At 36.0% G+C, this 18,723-nt stretch overlaps 2 protein-coding genes across 5 annotated transcripts; one reads left to right on the forward strand and one right to left on the reverse strand.

Annotated features, from left to right (window-relative positions):
- Positions 1-12,847: 12,847 nt before the first annotated feature.
- Positions 12,848-14,234, forward strand: LOC145153576 (valine-tRNA ligase). Of its 2 annotated transcripts, none has more exons than XM_079075482.1 (4): positions 12,848-13,110; positions 13,374-13,549; positions 13,623-13,815; positions 13,884-14,234. In XM_079075482.1, exons 1-4 carry the CDS (start codon positions 13,056-13,058, stop codon positions 14,129-14,131), a joined length of 672 nt encoding a protein of 223 aa, XP_078931608.1. In that variant the 5' UTR covers positions 12,848-13,055; the 3' UTR covers positions 14,132-14,234. The 2 variants fall into 2 exon arrangements, with proteins under 2 accessions (XP_078931608.1, XP_078931609.1); XM_079075483.1 differs by having other exon boundaries at positions 13,890-14,234.
- A 1,196-nt stretch (positions 14,235-15,430) lies between these two features.
- On the reverse strand, positions 15,431-18,479 carry LOC145153602 (serine/arginine-rich splicing factor RS2Z33-like). 3 transcript variants are annotated; one of them, XM_079075485.1, is made up of 7 exons: positions 18,400-18,479; positions 17,471-17,584; positions 16,830-16,869; positions 16,600-16,695; positions 16,322-16,518; positions 16,138-16,233; positions 15,431-16,050 (listed from the first exon to the last, which is right to left on the reverse strand). In XM_079075485.1, exons 2-7 carry the CDS (start codon positions 17,575-17,577, stop codon positions 15,663-15,665), a joined length of 924 nt encoding a protein of 307 aa, XP_078931611.1. In that variant the 5' UTR covers positions 17,578-17,584; positions 18,400-18,479; the 3' UTR covers positions 15,431-15,662. The 3 variants fall into 3 exon arrangements, with proteins under 3 accessions (XP_078931611.1, XP_078931610.1, XP_078931612.1); XM_079075484.1 differs by having other exon boundaries at positions 15,431-16,053; XM_079075486.1 differs by lacking the exon at positions 18,400-18,479 and having other exon boundaries at positions 15,431-16,053; positions 16,830-17,139.
- Positions 18,480-18,723: the final 244 nt, after the last annotated feature.

Genomic DNA, 18,723 nt, shown 5'->3' on the forward strand with positions numbered 1-18,723 from the left:
CAACTTTAATTCGTTATTATCTTCAACAATATCATTTAATTCCATTCTTTGTATAATCATTTTTATGGTATGTTATGATATCCATTTCCACATTTACTCTTCTCTCCAACCTTATGTATTTCATCTTACATTTTACAGTATACAACATATATGAATACGAACAATGAAAGAACCAAATCAAAAACATCGCATGCCCACCACTGTCGAACATCACAAACGGTAAACTTTTAATTTAATATTATCATTAGATGTTCAATACATATAATTTCATATTTAATGTCTAATATATTTCATATAATTTCATATATTCCCGTTAAATTTCATATTTAATGTCTAATATATTTTCATTTCATCTACCTTTATCATACTTTTTTTAAGAAAATAACTTCTACATCCCCACTAATTGTCGAGTTATTCGAAAATGCCCGGAATTACATTCAAACTCATCATCCCATAACGTCCTACGATCGAATTTACAACCTACAACAATTTCATCAAGGTCGCCACTTTCACAAATAACCAATCATGGATTACTTTTATATTATTCTCTCACTGCCAGTCAAAATCATATAAAGACTATTAATTTTTCCAAATTTAATAACTATTATGATACTAATAAACAGTTATAAACGGTTTGTATACGTCGCCGACTTCAAATGTACAAACAAACAAAAATGCAACAACTTTCAAGGATGTAAGGACGCATCACAACTCTGGTAATAGTTATCATATTGTTATATTACTACTTATTATATTTTTTGTATTTAATTGATTATAAATTTAATTTCAATATATGTACTTTAATATTACATATACATATTCATATTTTCATTGTCATTTAAAATACAATTTTTTTCTCCAGAAAATCGTATCTTCATAACGCCTGTTTCTCAAGTTACTCGGGAAGTTACTCCATCACCTTCAACATTATCCTCTCATAACCGTATACATCAAAATGTGCAACATTCATTTATTTCCTCAAGGTCGCCACTATCACATATCACCGGTCAGGGTAAGTTTTTCATAATTATTTTTTTTATTATGTTTACCTAAACAATTTAGATAATATAAAAACTTTAATACATTCAATATTTACTAACATAAAAAACTACGAATGAACAGTTGTAAACAGTTCAAGTACGTTGTCAATTTCAAATCACCAAACTATTCAAAATGCAACAACTTTCAATGCAGGCAAGATCTATCTGAACTGTGGTCATATATTTCAAATTATGTCATTATTAATTAATACATTTATTTTTTATTTTATCATATAATTACATTCGCTATATTTCATTTTATACCTTTTTTCACGTTTAAAAGTTACTTCACAATTATTACCAACACAATCATTGATCTTATAATCATTATATTTTCAAAAAAATGTGCTACATTTCAAGAAAATAACACAACAAAAACGATAAGAGGGAAACGAAAACGGTTCAATACAAAGGATATTCCTTTTTTGATTTGAATGAAGATTTTGTGGAGAACTCAAACAATACTACTATTCGTTCTCAACCTTCCTTCGGTTATACTGATAAGGTTGATTACCAAGGTATGTTATCATCTATTTTGTTATACATCCACTTATATATTTTTGCACATAATTTTATAAATATTCATTGCCTTATTAATAATTTAAATTATGTTTATTTTGCAGCACCAAGAAAAAAAAACAAACATTTATGCCTTATAATTCATTTGGTCAAAATGATGTAAGGATTGACACCCAGACTAAATGTATTGGCATAACCAAAGGTACTGTTTCTTTCTATTTAAAATTTTAAATTTTGGTTATCCAATGAAAATTATCCTTTCAATATGTTATCACCCTTTTCATATTACGCTTATAGTATATATTATGTGATGAGTTTTTTTGTTTCTTTATAGATTATTTGGATTATGGTGATGCGGTATACGTTTGCCCTGTATGTAAAGCTAGGGTTTGGAAGGGAGAAGCAATAAGAGGAAATAAAGATTTAAGGAAAACCTCTTATTCCATATGTTGTTACAATGGAAAAGTAGAATTACCAAACTTGATTCACCCACCTCAGTTATTGCTTGATTTATATAGCAGAGTTACTGAGAATCTCATTCTGTTTTCAACGTAGATTTTTCAACGAGACTACTTATATACCTCGCATGAAGTTGACCCCATCCGATAAAAAAATTCCATTCCGTTTTCAACGTAGGCAATTCCCAATAGCAGTTTGTTTCGCTATGACCATTAACAAAAGTCAAGGACAGTCATTATCAAATGTTGGATTATACTTGCATAGACATGTCTTCACCCATGGTCAGTTATATGTAGTTGTTTCTCGTGTAACAAGCAAAAAAGTTTTGGAGGTACTCATATGTGACGAGGAAGGTCGTTCAACTAATAAAACAAAAAATGTTGTCTACAAATAGGTCATGCAACATTTATAGATATTTATCGATTTCGGTGTTTCTTCTTCACATTTCAATAATAACAATAACCATAAACTTTCTTTTATAACTATTATGCAATATATATAAATGTTTTTATATTTTTTTAATATGTTCCCCCGCGTTTAACGCGGGTTAAAATCTAGTTGGATATTTAGAAGACAACCTTTGAAGACTTTGATCCATCGTGGCAATTAGGGAGTTGATGAAGAAGGCAAAAACCCAAGATAAAGCCTCTCTATAATGTATCCACCAACAAGATTAAGTCACCAATAATGCTAGTTCTCTCTTGTAAAAATACTTATTAATCCTTTAGTACTTATCATAATAAAGTTCAAAAGGATAAGCACTTCATAAGCACCCAATATCTACACTACACTTCAAAAGAGAGCAAGAGATGGAGGGGGAAGAGAGCTACGAATTTAGGAGAGAAAGAATGGAAAAACTACCAACTTTTGAAAGCTCTATTCTCCTTTAAATACTTCCATACAACTTAATCAATGCTTTCACATCTTCTTTGGTTTTAAAAGTTTGACCAACTTTGAATAGTCGTACATAAACATCCCTTACCGAACAAGTAATGAGCATATTTAACTGTTTTAACAAGTTTTTTTTCATATCAAGTAGACTCAATAACTTTATTATCAATTAACTCATTCCACATCTTAGCCAACTACATTAGGGAATTCCCTCATCTGAACATGTATATGATCTACTTGATTCTCCTCATCCAAAGTCATGATTTTTATTGCTACTTCTATCAAAAAGTTAAAAGTCACCTCCATCTTCTATATGAACTTGGTCCCATGTTTCTTGCACATCAACATTGCCAAATCACCATGTTGAGAATCTATGATGTCTATATGTAACACCCGCAGATTCGGGCTAGTCAATTTGACTATTATAAGCGTTAATTTTTTTTTTGTGATAAAGGATTATTTAGGATAAATAATCTTAGTCAAAGTATAGTATATGTGATGGGGATTTCGTGCATATAAAGAACGCCCAATTCCGACTTCGAATGAAGAATTTACGACCTTCCGAAGTTTCGTGTTCGAACCGTATGTCGTAACTAATGAATCGGAGATAAGTTGCTTTTTAGCCTAGTTAATCTAAACAAAATTCGTAGTAGTCATTGAACCGAGATCGTGCATATAGGGAACGTCCAAATCTGACTTCGTGAGAGGAAGTTAGGATTTTTACAAGTTTCAGCACAACAGCATATGTGACAACCCGAAACTTCTACCTGGAACATCTAGTCAATTTAATCAATGTTAAACTCGTTTCTGTTAACTTCTAGCACTGTTTAAGGGTTCATTTAAGCGTTCTAAGCTTGAGTACAACCAAGGTCGAGATTAGGAATAAGTGTGCAAGTCGTATAGTGACAAAATCAGGCCATACACCCCTTTTGGAGGAGTGTGCGGCCGCACACACCCCTCATGACCACACACACACCCCTATATAAAGGGTAGACCCCTTTCCCTTCATTCCTTTCACTCCTTGGCTGCACACTACACCATTCTCTCAAGTTCTTCAATCGTGAACCCTCCAAAGCTTCAAGAACATGAGTAATTCATCCTCTAACTTGATATCCTTGAAAGACCACTCTATCTAAGCCTTGAGACTGTAATATTCGTCATGTTCTTCATGTTTAGAAGAGAGTGCGTCCGCACACCCCCATAAGATGGCCGCACACTCCTAAAAGACCCTCCGAAGTGAGAGTTTGACCCCCATCTTCAAGTTGGACATGACCTTAGCCTTATTGCATATTAAAGTCGACATTTTGGGCATATGCATGAAGGGTGTACGGCCACACACCCTTGTGTATGGCCACACACCCATGTGTACGGCCGCACACACACCTTAGGGCAGCAAACCCACTTCTATTACCCTTATTGACCTCAAACTTGCACTACAACTAAGTATGGACCTAGAACACTTCATGGATGCTAGTGTGAACCTTGAAAACACCTCAAAGACACCTTCCATCATGAGTGTACGGCCACACACCTCATGAGCCGCACACCCATGGCCACACACACCTATAAGGTGGCCACACACCCCTCACTCAATACCATAAGGTTCTAACACTTAGTGCAAGTGGTTCAAAGTCCCTAGAGTGGTTCCCTATCATGTATAGTAGTGAAATACCTCCATTTGACTCCTATATGTGTCATTACATGTTAATTAGGATCAAGTTGTGTTCGAGGCTTCACTCGACACTCAACATCTCATACCGGTCTTCCGTGCAAATCACTCACTCAAGGTGAGTTCATACCCCTACGCTTTTCCGAGTTTTTCATGTTTTCAGGGGGGGGGGGGAATACAAGCAAAAGCACAAGCAATCTTGTGCTCAAAATATATTATTCTGTCTAAGATAAATATATTTTAAATATACTTTGAATATGGAAATCAGTTTTACCAAATGGGTTAAGAAACCAACTTGCAAAAGTAGTTTTCAAAACTAAGGAAAACGAACTTATGAATCATGAAGTAAAAGATATCATTTTATAAAAGATTCATGTTAATTACAAAATGGGTTTTCAGCATTATTACTTGTAAATTTGTTAGTCTAATCGGAGACACGTCCTTGGGCGCTTACAAACATAACTAAGTGGAGGACTACCCCTTATGAACCAGAATCTCCTGGAGGGAGAGCGTGATTTTTGTGTATAGATCTATACGGGGCTGACTATCCAGCACCTTGATGCTAGCTACAGTAGGACCGGCAGGTCTACGGGTGACAAAGTCATAAAAGATACTGGTGCCCGATTCGCGCCATATCAAGTCAAAGTATGGTCATAAAACTCACAATGTAGATTACAGCGATTTACTTGCGTAATAATAGATCAAACGAACTAACTTCAGAGTTAATAACCAAGTGATTACGGGAGGGTATTAACAATACCTTCAGGATTTAGATCACCACGTTTTTAACTAGTTTTATTTATGTAATAAGACTAATATACCTCACTGGGAGTAACCAGGGTTTTTCAAAAGAAACTATGCTTTAACAGTATAAGTATGGAAGATACTTGTACTCTTCAGTTTAAAACGGATAATCAATAACCTACTTTTAGGGAAAATATAGGATTTTCCCAGGATAACACGGTATTTTATAAACTGATGGTTTATTATACAACTAACGGATATTCATGTTCATTCCATGACTCCTTGGATTGTACGTATCTAGTATGAATCGGGAAGTCATGGAAGGAATGGGTTTCAACTATGCTTTTCATAAGAAAATATGGGATTTTCTTGAGGAACACTTTTCAAAAGAAGCAAAGAACATTTTTCTCCAAAACTAAATGCTTATGAACTCACCAGCTTTATGCTGATACTCTTTCAAAACTGCTTGTATTCTCAGGGAATTAGTAGACAGTACTTCCAGGAGTTTGGAGAAGTCGGAGCGTTAGAGTCATGTCCTTGTATTTTACTTTTGATATGATAAAACTATGTATTAAGTCAATGTAAACCTTTTTCATATATGTATTCAATGTTTGGTTGTGTTTACTATGGTTGCTATGATACAATTGTTGTGATACTACACATGACGTCCTCCGCCCCAGAACGTTTCCGCCGTCCTGGTTTTGGGGTGTGACAGCATACGACTCAAAAACTGAAGCAAAGATCGGTTGATTGTTAGGAAAAACAATATAAACGAGAGTTGGATATCTCGTCCTCATGATTTATGTCGATATAAAGACAGTTGAGAACGGATATTATATGAGAGAGTTATGAATTTTTAACGGATTTTAACAGTCTAAGCCTGTTAAAAATATAGCTTTAAAAATAAAGTTAAAACTAGGCGACGAAGTCTAAATGAAAGTTGTAGATCTTGTCGATAGTTACGCATGGATATAAAACCCATCGAAAACGGAGTTCGTATAAAGAAGATATGAACTTTATTGGGAACATAAATTCTTCGTGCGCACCCGCGCGCAACGACAAAGTGCACCGTGCACACTGACACTCCACCCAGAATGCGACACGTGACACTATGCAGAAAGTGACACGTCGTCACTTCCGACCAAATGTGCGGCATGAAGGGGACCAGGTGTGCGACGTGCAGTCCAAAATCAGCTATAAATAGGAGTCGAAATTCAGTCCATTTTCACACCCTTCAAACATTTCTCTCTCGATTTCTATAGATTTTAGTCAAGAATTTCCTTAAGCTTTTAGTCGGTGAAGCTCTACGGTGTCTGATATGATCCTACCTGGTTGTTCCTTACTTGATAGATCTTGATGTAGACATCGGGATTAGTGAGGAATCTAGACTATCATTAGTCACCAGGAATATCAGACTGAGACTTAGTCACATTCGTAACTAGTCGCGTCAGAAGAAAAGTGAAGGAGTTTGGCGGAGCACTGCCGAATTCTTCAGTCATTCACCTAAGTCAGGTGAGTGTATAGTTACTTTCATCTTACACATAGATATGAAGTATCTATATAATTACATGCTTATGTGCTTATTGTTTGTGATGAGAATATTATGTGTTAGATAAGATATTATGAGATGTTATTTAACTGATTTAATTATATAAGTATTATACACTTATAAATATGTATTGGGTAGTAGTAGGTGATGGTAGATAGGAGATGATAGATAGGTGATGATAGATAGATGATGGTAGATATGTGATGATAAGTAGGAGATGACTAGGAGATGCCTTAACCTTGACTTGTGATGTTGCGATATAGTCATCTAACAGAGTATAGATGGCGACCACTGACTAATCTAAACAAGTCATGTGGAAACACTGGCAGAATCATAACATGTAGTTGATGAATTACGAGTTCAGGCGATGTAGTAACTACATATTTATGCGATAATACTCTAACCCTTTGGACACGTATTGGGGGAGTAATCCTCGAAACATTACTGTCTATGCGATGTAGGCGATGATCCTTAGGAAAAGTCTTTAGCAACAAACATATAAGAAATTGCGATGTAGGCGATGATAGGTAAACGCGATGTAGGTGATGAACCTTAGGATAACCCCTTTAGGGAAGAATAAATTAGAAAGTGGGGATGGGTAATTGGGTTAATTGTCTGTTTGATGATTAAACATATTAACTATATGAATGTGGGTTGAAACCCTATGTACTCACCAGGTTTCTCAACTTGACCCACTCATTTAATTTGTATCACAGGAATCGATGCAATGATACATTACACTGAGAGATTAAAGGAGATGTGATCATTAGAGTAAATTAATATAAGGTTTGTTTATGCTTAGTTTTGTATCAGTTATGACATCTCAAGTTCTGAAAGAATATTAACATCGAACGTTTCTTCAGAAATTTTTAATGTTAATATTATCTCACATTGAAATAATATTTTTGGGACCAATTCCGCAACAAAAGAAATACTTTGTTTTTAAAATAAGAATAAATAAACGTTTTAAAAATGGTCGTAAAAATGGGGATATCACACTATATAATGGCATTCATTTTCTCTTATGTTAAAGAATGGAACAAATTTATAATCAGTAATTGTATAAGTATGTGTATGTTGGTATAGTTGAACACTATGTTGAGCTTGATCAATTTGGTTAACTTTTAACATTCTGCTCATTTGGAATCTCTTGGTCTATTGGAACGTCTTTCTCACTTGGAAGATATTAAGGTATTAAAACATCTTGCTCACTTGGAACATGTTGGTCTACTTTGAACACTTTGTTGACTTGACTAGGGGTGCCCAACCAAATGTCCATAAGGTAGAAGCGACTTAAAAAATCATATCCTTCATGTACATCCAGTACCATAGATCGAGACTAATCAAATAGTTCATTAAGATGTATAGTTAAGTTTAGTTTCCTATGTTGGTGATTTTAGTGCCGCCGGGAATTTTGGGTAACTAGAACTAAAATGTGAGCTAAGTAAGGGACTTATTATTTGCACTCTATAATATATATATGTTCGGTGAATATGGAATGCATGCATATATAAGGTCGAATTATAAGTCGGTACGATAGAATGTCGGAGGTCAAGGAGCTCACACCCCCTTGTAGGGTCCTAGGGGCAGCGCCCCAAAAGGTATTCGACAGTGTTGTAAAACTCGCCGAGTTGGCCGATTACTCCTCCGAGTACTCGCTACTCGGCCCCTTACCGAGGCGAGTTATAGAATCCCGAGTACTCTCCGATCGACCCCTTACTGAACTGAGAAATGTTGTAAACTCGGTCAACTCGGTGATTAATATGTATAATATACTTAATGATTTATTATTTAACACAAACACATGTGATTATTTGTAACATCCGGTTTACCAGGTATATTGTTTTGAGTATTTAATTCAAGGACTTTGGAGGGACTCGACGAGTCGGTGCCTCAACTCGTCGAGTAGGGTCGCGACTTGGTGACGTGGTTAATGAATGGACTCGACGAGTCGGAGAGATGACTCGCGGAGTCAGCGCTGTTGACAGAAACCCTAATTCCCTCGGGCCTGGGCCTATTTAAAGGCTCTTAAGGCCTCCTATTGCGGCTACCTTTCAGAGAGAGAACCCTAAACGAGTCCTTAGTGTTTTGGGCAAGAGAGAGAGCCATTTTGAGCTTCTTGGTGGATGGTTTGCAAGGAAGAAGGAGGTTTCAAGCTAAAAGGGGCAGAGGAGGTTGTAGATCCGCGATTTACAACCTAGGAGCATCAGTTGGAGGTATCAATTCGGACCCCTTTTCTTCCCTAATTGTGTAGATCTTCCTTTTGAGGATTAGGGCTTGTATTATCTTCTTGGTGGGGTTTTAAGTGCATCAAACCCCTCTTGTGAGCTGGTAGCATAGATCTGGACCTTGTAAGGTCCAGAAAGTCAGAAAGTAGAAAGCCATTGTTGTGCAACCATGGGGTTTGGAGGTTAGGAAGCTTTAATGGAGTCTAAATGGCATATTGAGCGAAATATGCCATGCATGGACATCAAGATCGGACCTTTACGTGACTTTTGGGTGCTAGAAGGCCAGATCTATAAGTTAGAGAAACAGATCTGACCTCAGAAGGTCAAAAGGAGTGTTGCCATGGAGGAAACTCGTCGAGTCCATGAGAGGACTCGACCAGTCGGATCGTGTTGCCCCGCGATTCGTGATCAGTGGAAACCCGTCGAGTGAGAGGTTAACTCGACGAGTTGAGTGGGGCCTTAGGAGGAGTCTGAGGACACGCATGGACTCGCCGAGTCACCTGAGTGCACTCAGCGAGTCTGGTCAAAGTTAGACCGTTGACTGGTGTTGATTTCAGTTGACCTTAGGGTTTGGTCAAACTGTTTCAAAGAGGATATGGAGGGGTAGAATGGTCTTCTACCCATTCTTTAGAGATGAGGATATAAAGAGAGTATTGGTTAGAGATATTATCATTTTGATAGGCGGAGGCTAGATCGGGGATATCGAGCACGAGAGTTTACTAGACATCCTCGAGGCGAGTCTTCTCACCATACCTTACCTAGAGTGGTAATTATGTGTGACCGGAAGGTCTTATGTGCTATGACGAGTATGTGATATATGTTTCTATGTGATATGTATATGTTATGTATGTTATGAGTAGCATGGTATGGACCGGAAGGTCAGTATGGTATGGACCGGAAGGTCAGCAGTGTATGGGCCGGAAGGTCAACATGGTATGGACCGGAAGGTCGACAGAGTAGGACCGGAAGGTCTACTCAAAGGGTGGGACCGGAAGGCCCCTGAGACACATTGACCGGAAGGTCTCGTAGAGCTATAGCCTCGAGTGGCTATTCGTATGTACGTGGTATTTTGGGGAACTCACTAAGCTTCGTGCTTACCGTGTTATGTGTTATGTGTTTCAGGTATCTAAGAGGATCGCGGGAAGGCACCGGCTTGATTGTACACACCAGAGAAATAGTTATGTTTTGAGGATCCTGGCTTATTAATGGAGTTGTGTTTTGTAATTTGAATAAACGAGATTTCTATACAATATGTTATGAAAAGTATGCGATTTTAAAATGAAAAATTTGTTTGAAAAATTTACGGTGTTACATTATTACTACATATATATCTTAAATTTTCAGTAATTACTCACAAAGTGAGACCATTATGTGTTTTTCAATTTTTGTGTATTCACATTTATCTAATTTTGTTATATATTTCAATCAACTGATGGTTTTAACTTATGATTTTGACATATATAATTTCCCTAAAAATATTTATACATGAATTACCAAATCCGAGTACTCCCGAGTACTCGCTACTCGGTAGTCGGCCGAACAGGTACCGAGTAACGAGTTCTACAACCTTGGTATTCGGAAATTTGAATTAGTTTCATTATGGGAAAATTGGATTCTGATGGTGATTATGGTAAGATTGACAAATTTTGTCAGATTTGGAAACCATTGATTAAGCCATTAATTTCGAGATTCTCGTAACTAATTTAGAAGATAAAAATTCTAATTTGTCATGCATATATATATGGCTCCTCTTTTGAGTCGTACAGAACCCTTATGAGCTCTCTTTATTCTACTACAATCTCAGAATTCATCTGACAATTTGGCTTGTGTTTCTGTGCCTAGATACACATAGGGATGGCAAATCGGTTCATCGTGTCATGTTTTTGTCTGACACGACACGGCAAGATTTTATGTAACACGAACACGACACGACACGATGTCGTGTTTATTAACTAACACGAAAACGAATCAATTAAAAAACGACAAACACGACACGATAAAGATAACAAAATATAACAATTTGTTTATTTAATTAATATCTAATCATACATAACACGACAAACACGAAAAACACAACAAACAAATGCTAAATCGTGTCAATTTCGTATCGAATTTTGAACACGAGACGACATGACATCGTGTTTTTTACACTTCACACGAACACGAATCCGAATTTCAGTTGTGTTTTGTGTCTCGTATTTTTTCCGTGTCGTGTCATCAATTGCCACCCATAGACACACAAGTGTCCTTTTAGATTATCCTAGACTGAATTTTCTATAACCCAGACATAAGATGAAAATATCAGTTCATAAAGTAAATTTACACGATCTATTAAGAATCTGGTTCTCTATCATCACCCTACTTTATTCCCCAACATCCTACATGGTTTCTTAGGGGCGATGAACAATAATAGTTTAGGGATTGATTGTGCAAATCTTTGTCTAATTTATCATTTAAGACGTGTCAAAACTACCCTCACATGATGGACACATATTTACACTAAACGGCAAAAATCAAATGGAGTGAGCGATAATTTACACCAAACTGCAAAAATCAAATGGAGTGGGCTATAATTTACACTAAACGGCAAAAATCAAATGGAGTGAGCTATAAGAACGACTAGTGTAAATTTTTATAATGACATTGACCATAAAGAAGTTAGGAATGAAACTTGTGAACTTTTTTTATAAATCAAAAGACCATTTAGGAATTTAGTCTTCAATTAACTTATCTTGAAGTATTTATTTATTTATCGTATAAATAAGAGGATTGTTTATGTAATTTAGTCTTCAGTTAACTTATCTTGTTTAATATTTTTTTTGTATTATATGATATCTAGTGGTGTGCACTAAACCTCATAAACCGCACAAACCGCACCACACCGCACCACACAATGCGGTTTTGGACGGTCACGGTGCGGTTTACGGTTTGTAACTTTTCTAAACCGCACTATGCGGTGCGGTTTGTGGTTTATATTTACAAAACCGCGGTTCAAACCGCACCGCATTATATATATATATATATATATATATATATATATATATATATATATATATATATATATATATATATATATATATATATATATATATATATATATATATATATATATATATATATATATATATATATAATGGAGTCATATTAGTATAATTTTGACAGATTTTTATGACGTGCACCTCATAACAGTCATTCTTGCAAAGTTAATATATAAAACTATTCATGAACATATATAAACACTTTACTACTAAATTGTTTGTTAAACCCACAACTCAATCGATTCAATGTTAAATTTACTTTAGAAATTACGATGCAATACTTCTTTACTAATAATATGTACATATAGATCTACTTTTATTAATTAGTTAATTTTACCATATATGTTTAACTATGTTATAATTTTTAACTAATTTAAATTATCAACATATCATGGTTGTAATTGTCCCTAAAAGAATAATTACACCATACGATTTACGAAGTAGAACAACCGGTACCGCATAATGTTGAAAAACTAATCAAACCGCATTTAAACCGCACAAACCGCCCGCACTAAACCGCACCGCACAACGCGGTTTAAGGTTTTCATGGTGCGGTTTAAGGTTTCTGTGGTGCGGTTTGCGGTTTCTAAAATTCTCAAACCGCATATGCGGTGCGGTTTGTGGTTTTACCTATAAACCGCACAAAACCGGACCGTGCACACTTATTATATCAAACAATCAACTAACCTAATAAAGTCGGTTAACAACATGCTCTTGATCTAAACTGCACCTCGACGTAAATTGACGGACCCATCACTACGAATATTGAATCACGCGCGAATCTTCCCTTCTCTCTGTCGCTGCCGGAGCAAGACACGCCACCATCGCCTCCGTTAAGACGAAGCAATTGATCTGTTTAACTATTCCTCCTAAAAAGTTTAGATTATCAATGACCGATTGATTTGTTCCATCACGTCAATGGCGAGTCGTTGGAATTCTAGGGTTTCGATTATTTTTCTTTTCTGTTTTCCAGGTAAATTCTTCACGATAATTACTGTACTTGAGTACTGATTCTCAGATTGAAAATCATTCATGAATAAATCATCTTTAGCTGTTTATGATTCTCTATCTGAATGAGGTGGTGAGTATATTATTGGTTATCGACCATTTCTATATAGGAAATTGAGCTTCTGATTTAAATCATAAATCGCATAACAAAATGGAATCTTGGTTCAAACTGTTAGGAACCAATCAAACGATCAAGACACCCATATGATTTCCCTTTTCTGTTTACAGAACTCTTATTGTCAGCAGTTGTTACACTCGATTCTCTTGAAATATACACAACCCATGAATGGCTAACATCAACACCCACAGTCTACTTTAAATGTAATGAGGAGAAGAAGACAGTTCTTCCAGATGTGAAGAAGGCACACGCAGTGTATCATTTTAAAGGTGAAGAATCTTTCCAGGTATGCAACCGACAATCATATCTTTTCTCACTGCTTCATAACTTCCATTGATAACTTTCCTCAACATTTCCAGCCTCTCACGAATTTCACAAGTAAAAAATGCAAGAGATGTGGGTTCTATGAAAAGGATCGTATCAAATTCGATGATGTGTTTGATGAGTGGGAATTCTGTCCTTCTGATTTTACATCCCCTAATGGTATATACATTCACTCCAAAGACAAGGAATTCAATGCCACATTCTTGTGTGATGAATGCGTGAAAAAAGGTATGTTAACTTGAGTTTAAATCAAGAAATTGATTTTATGTAAAAATATTTTGATGATTGAGATATAGGTGCAGTTGATAACTTAGATGGTGATTCGCATCATCATAATGAAGGACATGGGGTGCAATGGTATATAGTGATTATAGTTGTGAGTATTGTGGGTTCAATTTTATTGATGATGGGAGTATTTGTGGCATATAAGTATTGGTTGAAGAGGAAAAGACAGCAAGAACAGGCGAGGTTTTTGAAACTGTTTGAAGAAGAAGATGATATAGAAGATGATTTAGGTCTTGGTCCTCTTAGTGATTCAATCTGAAAAATGTTTGATTTACCTTTACGTGTATATGAAAGAAAGAAAACAGTTGAGAGCATTTTTGTACTGAAAGAGTGGTTATATGGATGGTATTATGATGTGGTAATAGTAGTTTCTATATACTGCAAGAGGGAATGAATTGATTTGAACAAATAGAAAACGAAATTTTGTTATTGTAGTACTGTATATTTTTTAAGAAAAATTATTATTAAATGCATAATCCTGATAGAGAATCCTGGAACTATTATACTAATTATTAGAATTTAAAAGTGGCACTTGAGGTTGGGTGGGTTGGATGACATGAAGGAAACAAAAAAGTTGGTTGTCATGTTGATGTCAAACATTTTTTGTCAAATATTTAAATATCTAATCTAATATTTTGAATGAAACAATTTAGGAAACCAGACAACTGAAAACAATATTTAGACAACTTTTGACTAATTTGACCTATTTTAAATAAATTTTACTTTAATGGTCTTCATTTTTCTTGATACCTTTTTACTCAGAAAATGTATATCAAACTGTAGTATCATGCTGGTGAACTTGGAGTTGGAGCGATATTTCTATAGTGTAATCAATTTGGATTATTTTTTCTAATAAGCCTAGGCTGAAAATAACATTAATGTTAGAAAGAGTACTAGTTGCCATCCAACTTAAAACATAAATAAATTACCTACTAAGGTTATGTTTGCTTTATTAACTAAAAAAACCACCATTTGTAAAAATGTCAGCTGATAAAAAATGACGTTTGCTAATCAATAAACTATGTTTGCTTTATTAATTAAAAAAATCATCGTTCGTAAGAATGTTAACCGATAAAAAATGACGTTGATTAATAAACTAGCTGGAAGATATAAAATAACATTTAGGATTATAAGTTTTCAATAATTAATTAAGAATATATTTGAAATATATAAAAAAAAAACTTTTAAAAAGCTAATATAAATAGTTTTTTAAAAAGTTAGCTTATTAACTACCTTTTAACTTCTTTTAACTTTTTAAACATGTAAACTTAAAAAAAACTAAAAAATAAAAAATAAAATAAGTTAGTTGTACTACACCTAACTAACCTAAAAGTGAGACCATTAGTTTAATTATTATAACTTCATAGCCACATTTCTTATATACTGATTATTTATGAAATTCAAAAATGTCAATAAAACCACCTTTACAGTCCCCGACTTGTGGTCTATATCTTCCACAAATGAACCACATGGCCAAAAGTTTGGCTATTAACCAAATAATTACACATAGCAAACAAGTGGAAAAGGTAAAAATATCATTCCAAAACATGTTCAAAGGTTAAAAAAAATATAGTTTCAGTTAAGGTCATTGGGTTGTTTAGAACACGAATTACCCACGCATACACCAACTTCAAAATTCAGGATGCGTAAAAGGTAAAAGTCTCAACATCATTTAAGTCATATTTCTCAACAAGAAAAAAGAGACATGACATAACATGCCATGTAGTAGTTTTTCAAAGTCTTGTTTAAACCAAAAGACAAAGTCACCACCCTCCCCATTTCATCACTCACTACTCACTACCCTCTCGATTTTCTTCCTCACCGTCACCCGGGCTCGGGCTCCTTTCAACAACCGGACCCTCACCTTCTTCATCAACCGGACTACCCTCACCCTGACCTGGACCCACATCACCAACCGGGCTAGGACTCCTACTACGCCCATTGGCTTCAGACGGGCTGCCACCTGGACTCTGGCTCTTTCCCCTCTGCGGGCTCATGCTATAATCCGAGTTAACTCGTTCAGGAGACGGACTAACTCGGTCTTCATTGGGCGTTGGGCTACGGTTCCTTCTTTTAGATGGCTCGGGGCTGCGACTCCTGCTGCTGCTCCTCGAGTATCGCGGGCTTTTTGTCCTCCTTTCCAAACGCTCTTTCTTTTGAGGAGGTGACCTGGAACGACTGCTACCAAAAATAAATAAATTACATGTTTGGTCCCCAAGTATAACTGATTTTGGCAATTTTGGTCCTTGAATCAACTTTACTTACCTGTAACTGGGGCTTCGGCTGTAACTTGGGCTGCGGTTCCGGCGACGGCGGGGAGAGCGTGATCGGACCGGTGATCTCGAGTAGCTCCTGCCACGTCTGTAAAACAAATAATATAAATTAATTTTTTTAAAAAATAAAAATAGCATTCAATAAAGGTGACATGGAGATATGAAGGAAAACAAACTTGAGTTTTTTAGGGCTGTTTTGGCAGTTCCTTTCAATGTGGCCCCTCTCACCACATCGATAACATTTGTTCTTCCAGTCACCCGCTTTGCAGTCGCGGGCCCAGTGACCATCAAGCCCGCAGTTGAAACACCGCCCTGACCCTGGCGGAGGGCCTCTCCCTACATATTCTCTCGAACCGCCTGGGCCTCGTGGAGTCTGAAACCAGGACATGTACAATTTCAAAATCATAAAAGGGCAGATTCGTAATTTTACACTATTATAAAAGTTACTACTTACACCCTTGGCGAATTCCACAAGCAGCCGACTCCCATTTAAGTCTCTACCATTTAAGCTGTATCTTGCATCATCAGCATCCCGAGGGTCACTAAACTCCTGTTGTTGAAATCAAGAAAGAAGAGAAAAGGGAACAAACCCCAGAAGCAGATAATGATGTGATAAAAAGAATAGAGATTTGAAGTGATTTTGGAAGGAAAAGAAAGGAGGAGAGAAGAGAAGAGAGTACATACAACAAATGCAAAGTCGTGCTTCATATCCACATCTCGTACTCTGCGTAAACGGTTTCCATAAACAGTAAGGGCATCATTACTTAAGGACAGGAAGAGAGTGCATCATACATCACATCGCCCTTCAAGACCAACTAAACACCACTTTGAAATTTGGATTGGAATGTTGCCAATTCCATAAAAACAGGAACTAAGACTACAGAGAGGGAGAGGGAAAGTATTCGCCAAAAGTCTCCTATAACACTCAGCAAGACTTCCCACCATTTTTCCACCAATCACCATTGACCTCCAGGTCAGGCAAAAGCCCGAAAACCTTCAACAAATTCATTCAAGTTAAATCACATACTACCTACAGGTACAATCACAATGCCCCTTGCATTTGCATACATAACCACCTCTGTACTGTTTTCATTCATTCCCCATTTTCCAACACTCTAATGGAAAACTGACCATAACCACTGCCACAGCTAAAGTTTTCTTTTTCCTAAAACCTAAAGGTTTAAGCATCTAGACACAAATATGACCAAAAAGATTTGACACTTTCAGCCAAAACCATCTACAATAAACCTAGATATGTATGATCATGTATGGCATACAGAGTAACACTAGAAAGAAATCCTTTTGGGATCAAAGTACACACTTACCTCCCGTATTTGCTGAAGAGGTACTCCAAATCACGAGAGCGTGTCCGTGAAGATAAACGACCAACATATAGGCGAGTTGTACCATATCGATCATCATAGCGAGGCATTTTCAACCTGACATGATAACTATTATGTTACAATGAATGGTAGATAGAAACAAAGTTCAGGTATATAAAGCCTCCATGGATTACCATATAATCTTAAACATTATAGATGAGCAAGATTACAAACAGAAGAAGGCGGAATCATTTAGGTGAAGCAATAAAAGGAGTTACTGATACATGTGAAAAGTGTAATGACAGATGAACAGAGCTATATATAGATATGATCCAACGCACGATAGTCAAATTAGTGAAATCAGAACGATTTACAATTGCTACTTTGCACATACACTTCCCCAAATACAAACCAAAAATAAAAAGGAACACAACAGAACGCTAGGGTTGCTCAATAAGAGAACTTTCGCTGTAGAGACCTAAAAACGCAAAGTGTTATGCGCATCAAGTTCATCTACGACTGGGAGTCCGCGTGAAAGCCAAATCATCTTTCAAAAGCAATAACTTTAGGCTCGAAATTGGAATCATGTATGATTTAATTCCATATTATCAACTGATTCTACTGCATCTCCTACCGAACACTAAGATTACTGTTCCTAAAACATACCGTTGTGAATTTCTTCTATCCACCTAATTACGAAACCGTTCATGAATTACCACAAAATTAATATCGATAAACAACATATACATAACTTATTTGCTTGTTTCGTTACATTTGGATAAAATTCACTCACGCAAGAACATTTTCAGAAACTACTGTACTCACGTATCGATTCGTTAAATAAAAAATTCTCAAGATGAATCAAAAATTTCATAAAACTAATTTCGTGTTTTAGTGAGTAAATGAAGAATCAGAGATATGAACGAACGAACCTTGGCGAATTTCCCCTAAATCCGATTTAGACCTAGACTTGCGAAGATGGAGAAAGTGTAGAGATCTCCCCCTTTTAAACTCTAAACCGACAAGTTTTGACCGTAGGATGAAGTAAAATCGCATCGTAGGGACAACAACGGACTGAGACTGGGTCGGGTCATACTATGGTTTCTTGAAATGGGTCGGGTCATAATATGGTCGGGTCATCAACTTTTGTTTCAATATAATATAATAATGTATTTTAGTTTTTTTTTTTTCTGTTATACATCAAAAGCTTAAATCTTTTTTACACAAAGTTAGGTACGCAACAAAGGCAAACATTC

This window comes from Lactuca virosa, chromosome 1, assembly GCF_052849685.1.
Source record: "Lactuca virosa cultivar CGN04683 chromosome 1, Lactuca_virosa_CGN04683_v6, whole genome shotgun sequence".
Lineage (NCBI taxonomy): Eukaryota > Viridiplantae > Streptophyta > Magnoliopsida > Asterales > Asteraceae > Lactuca > Lactuca virosa.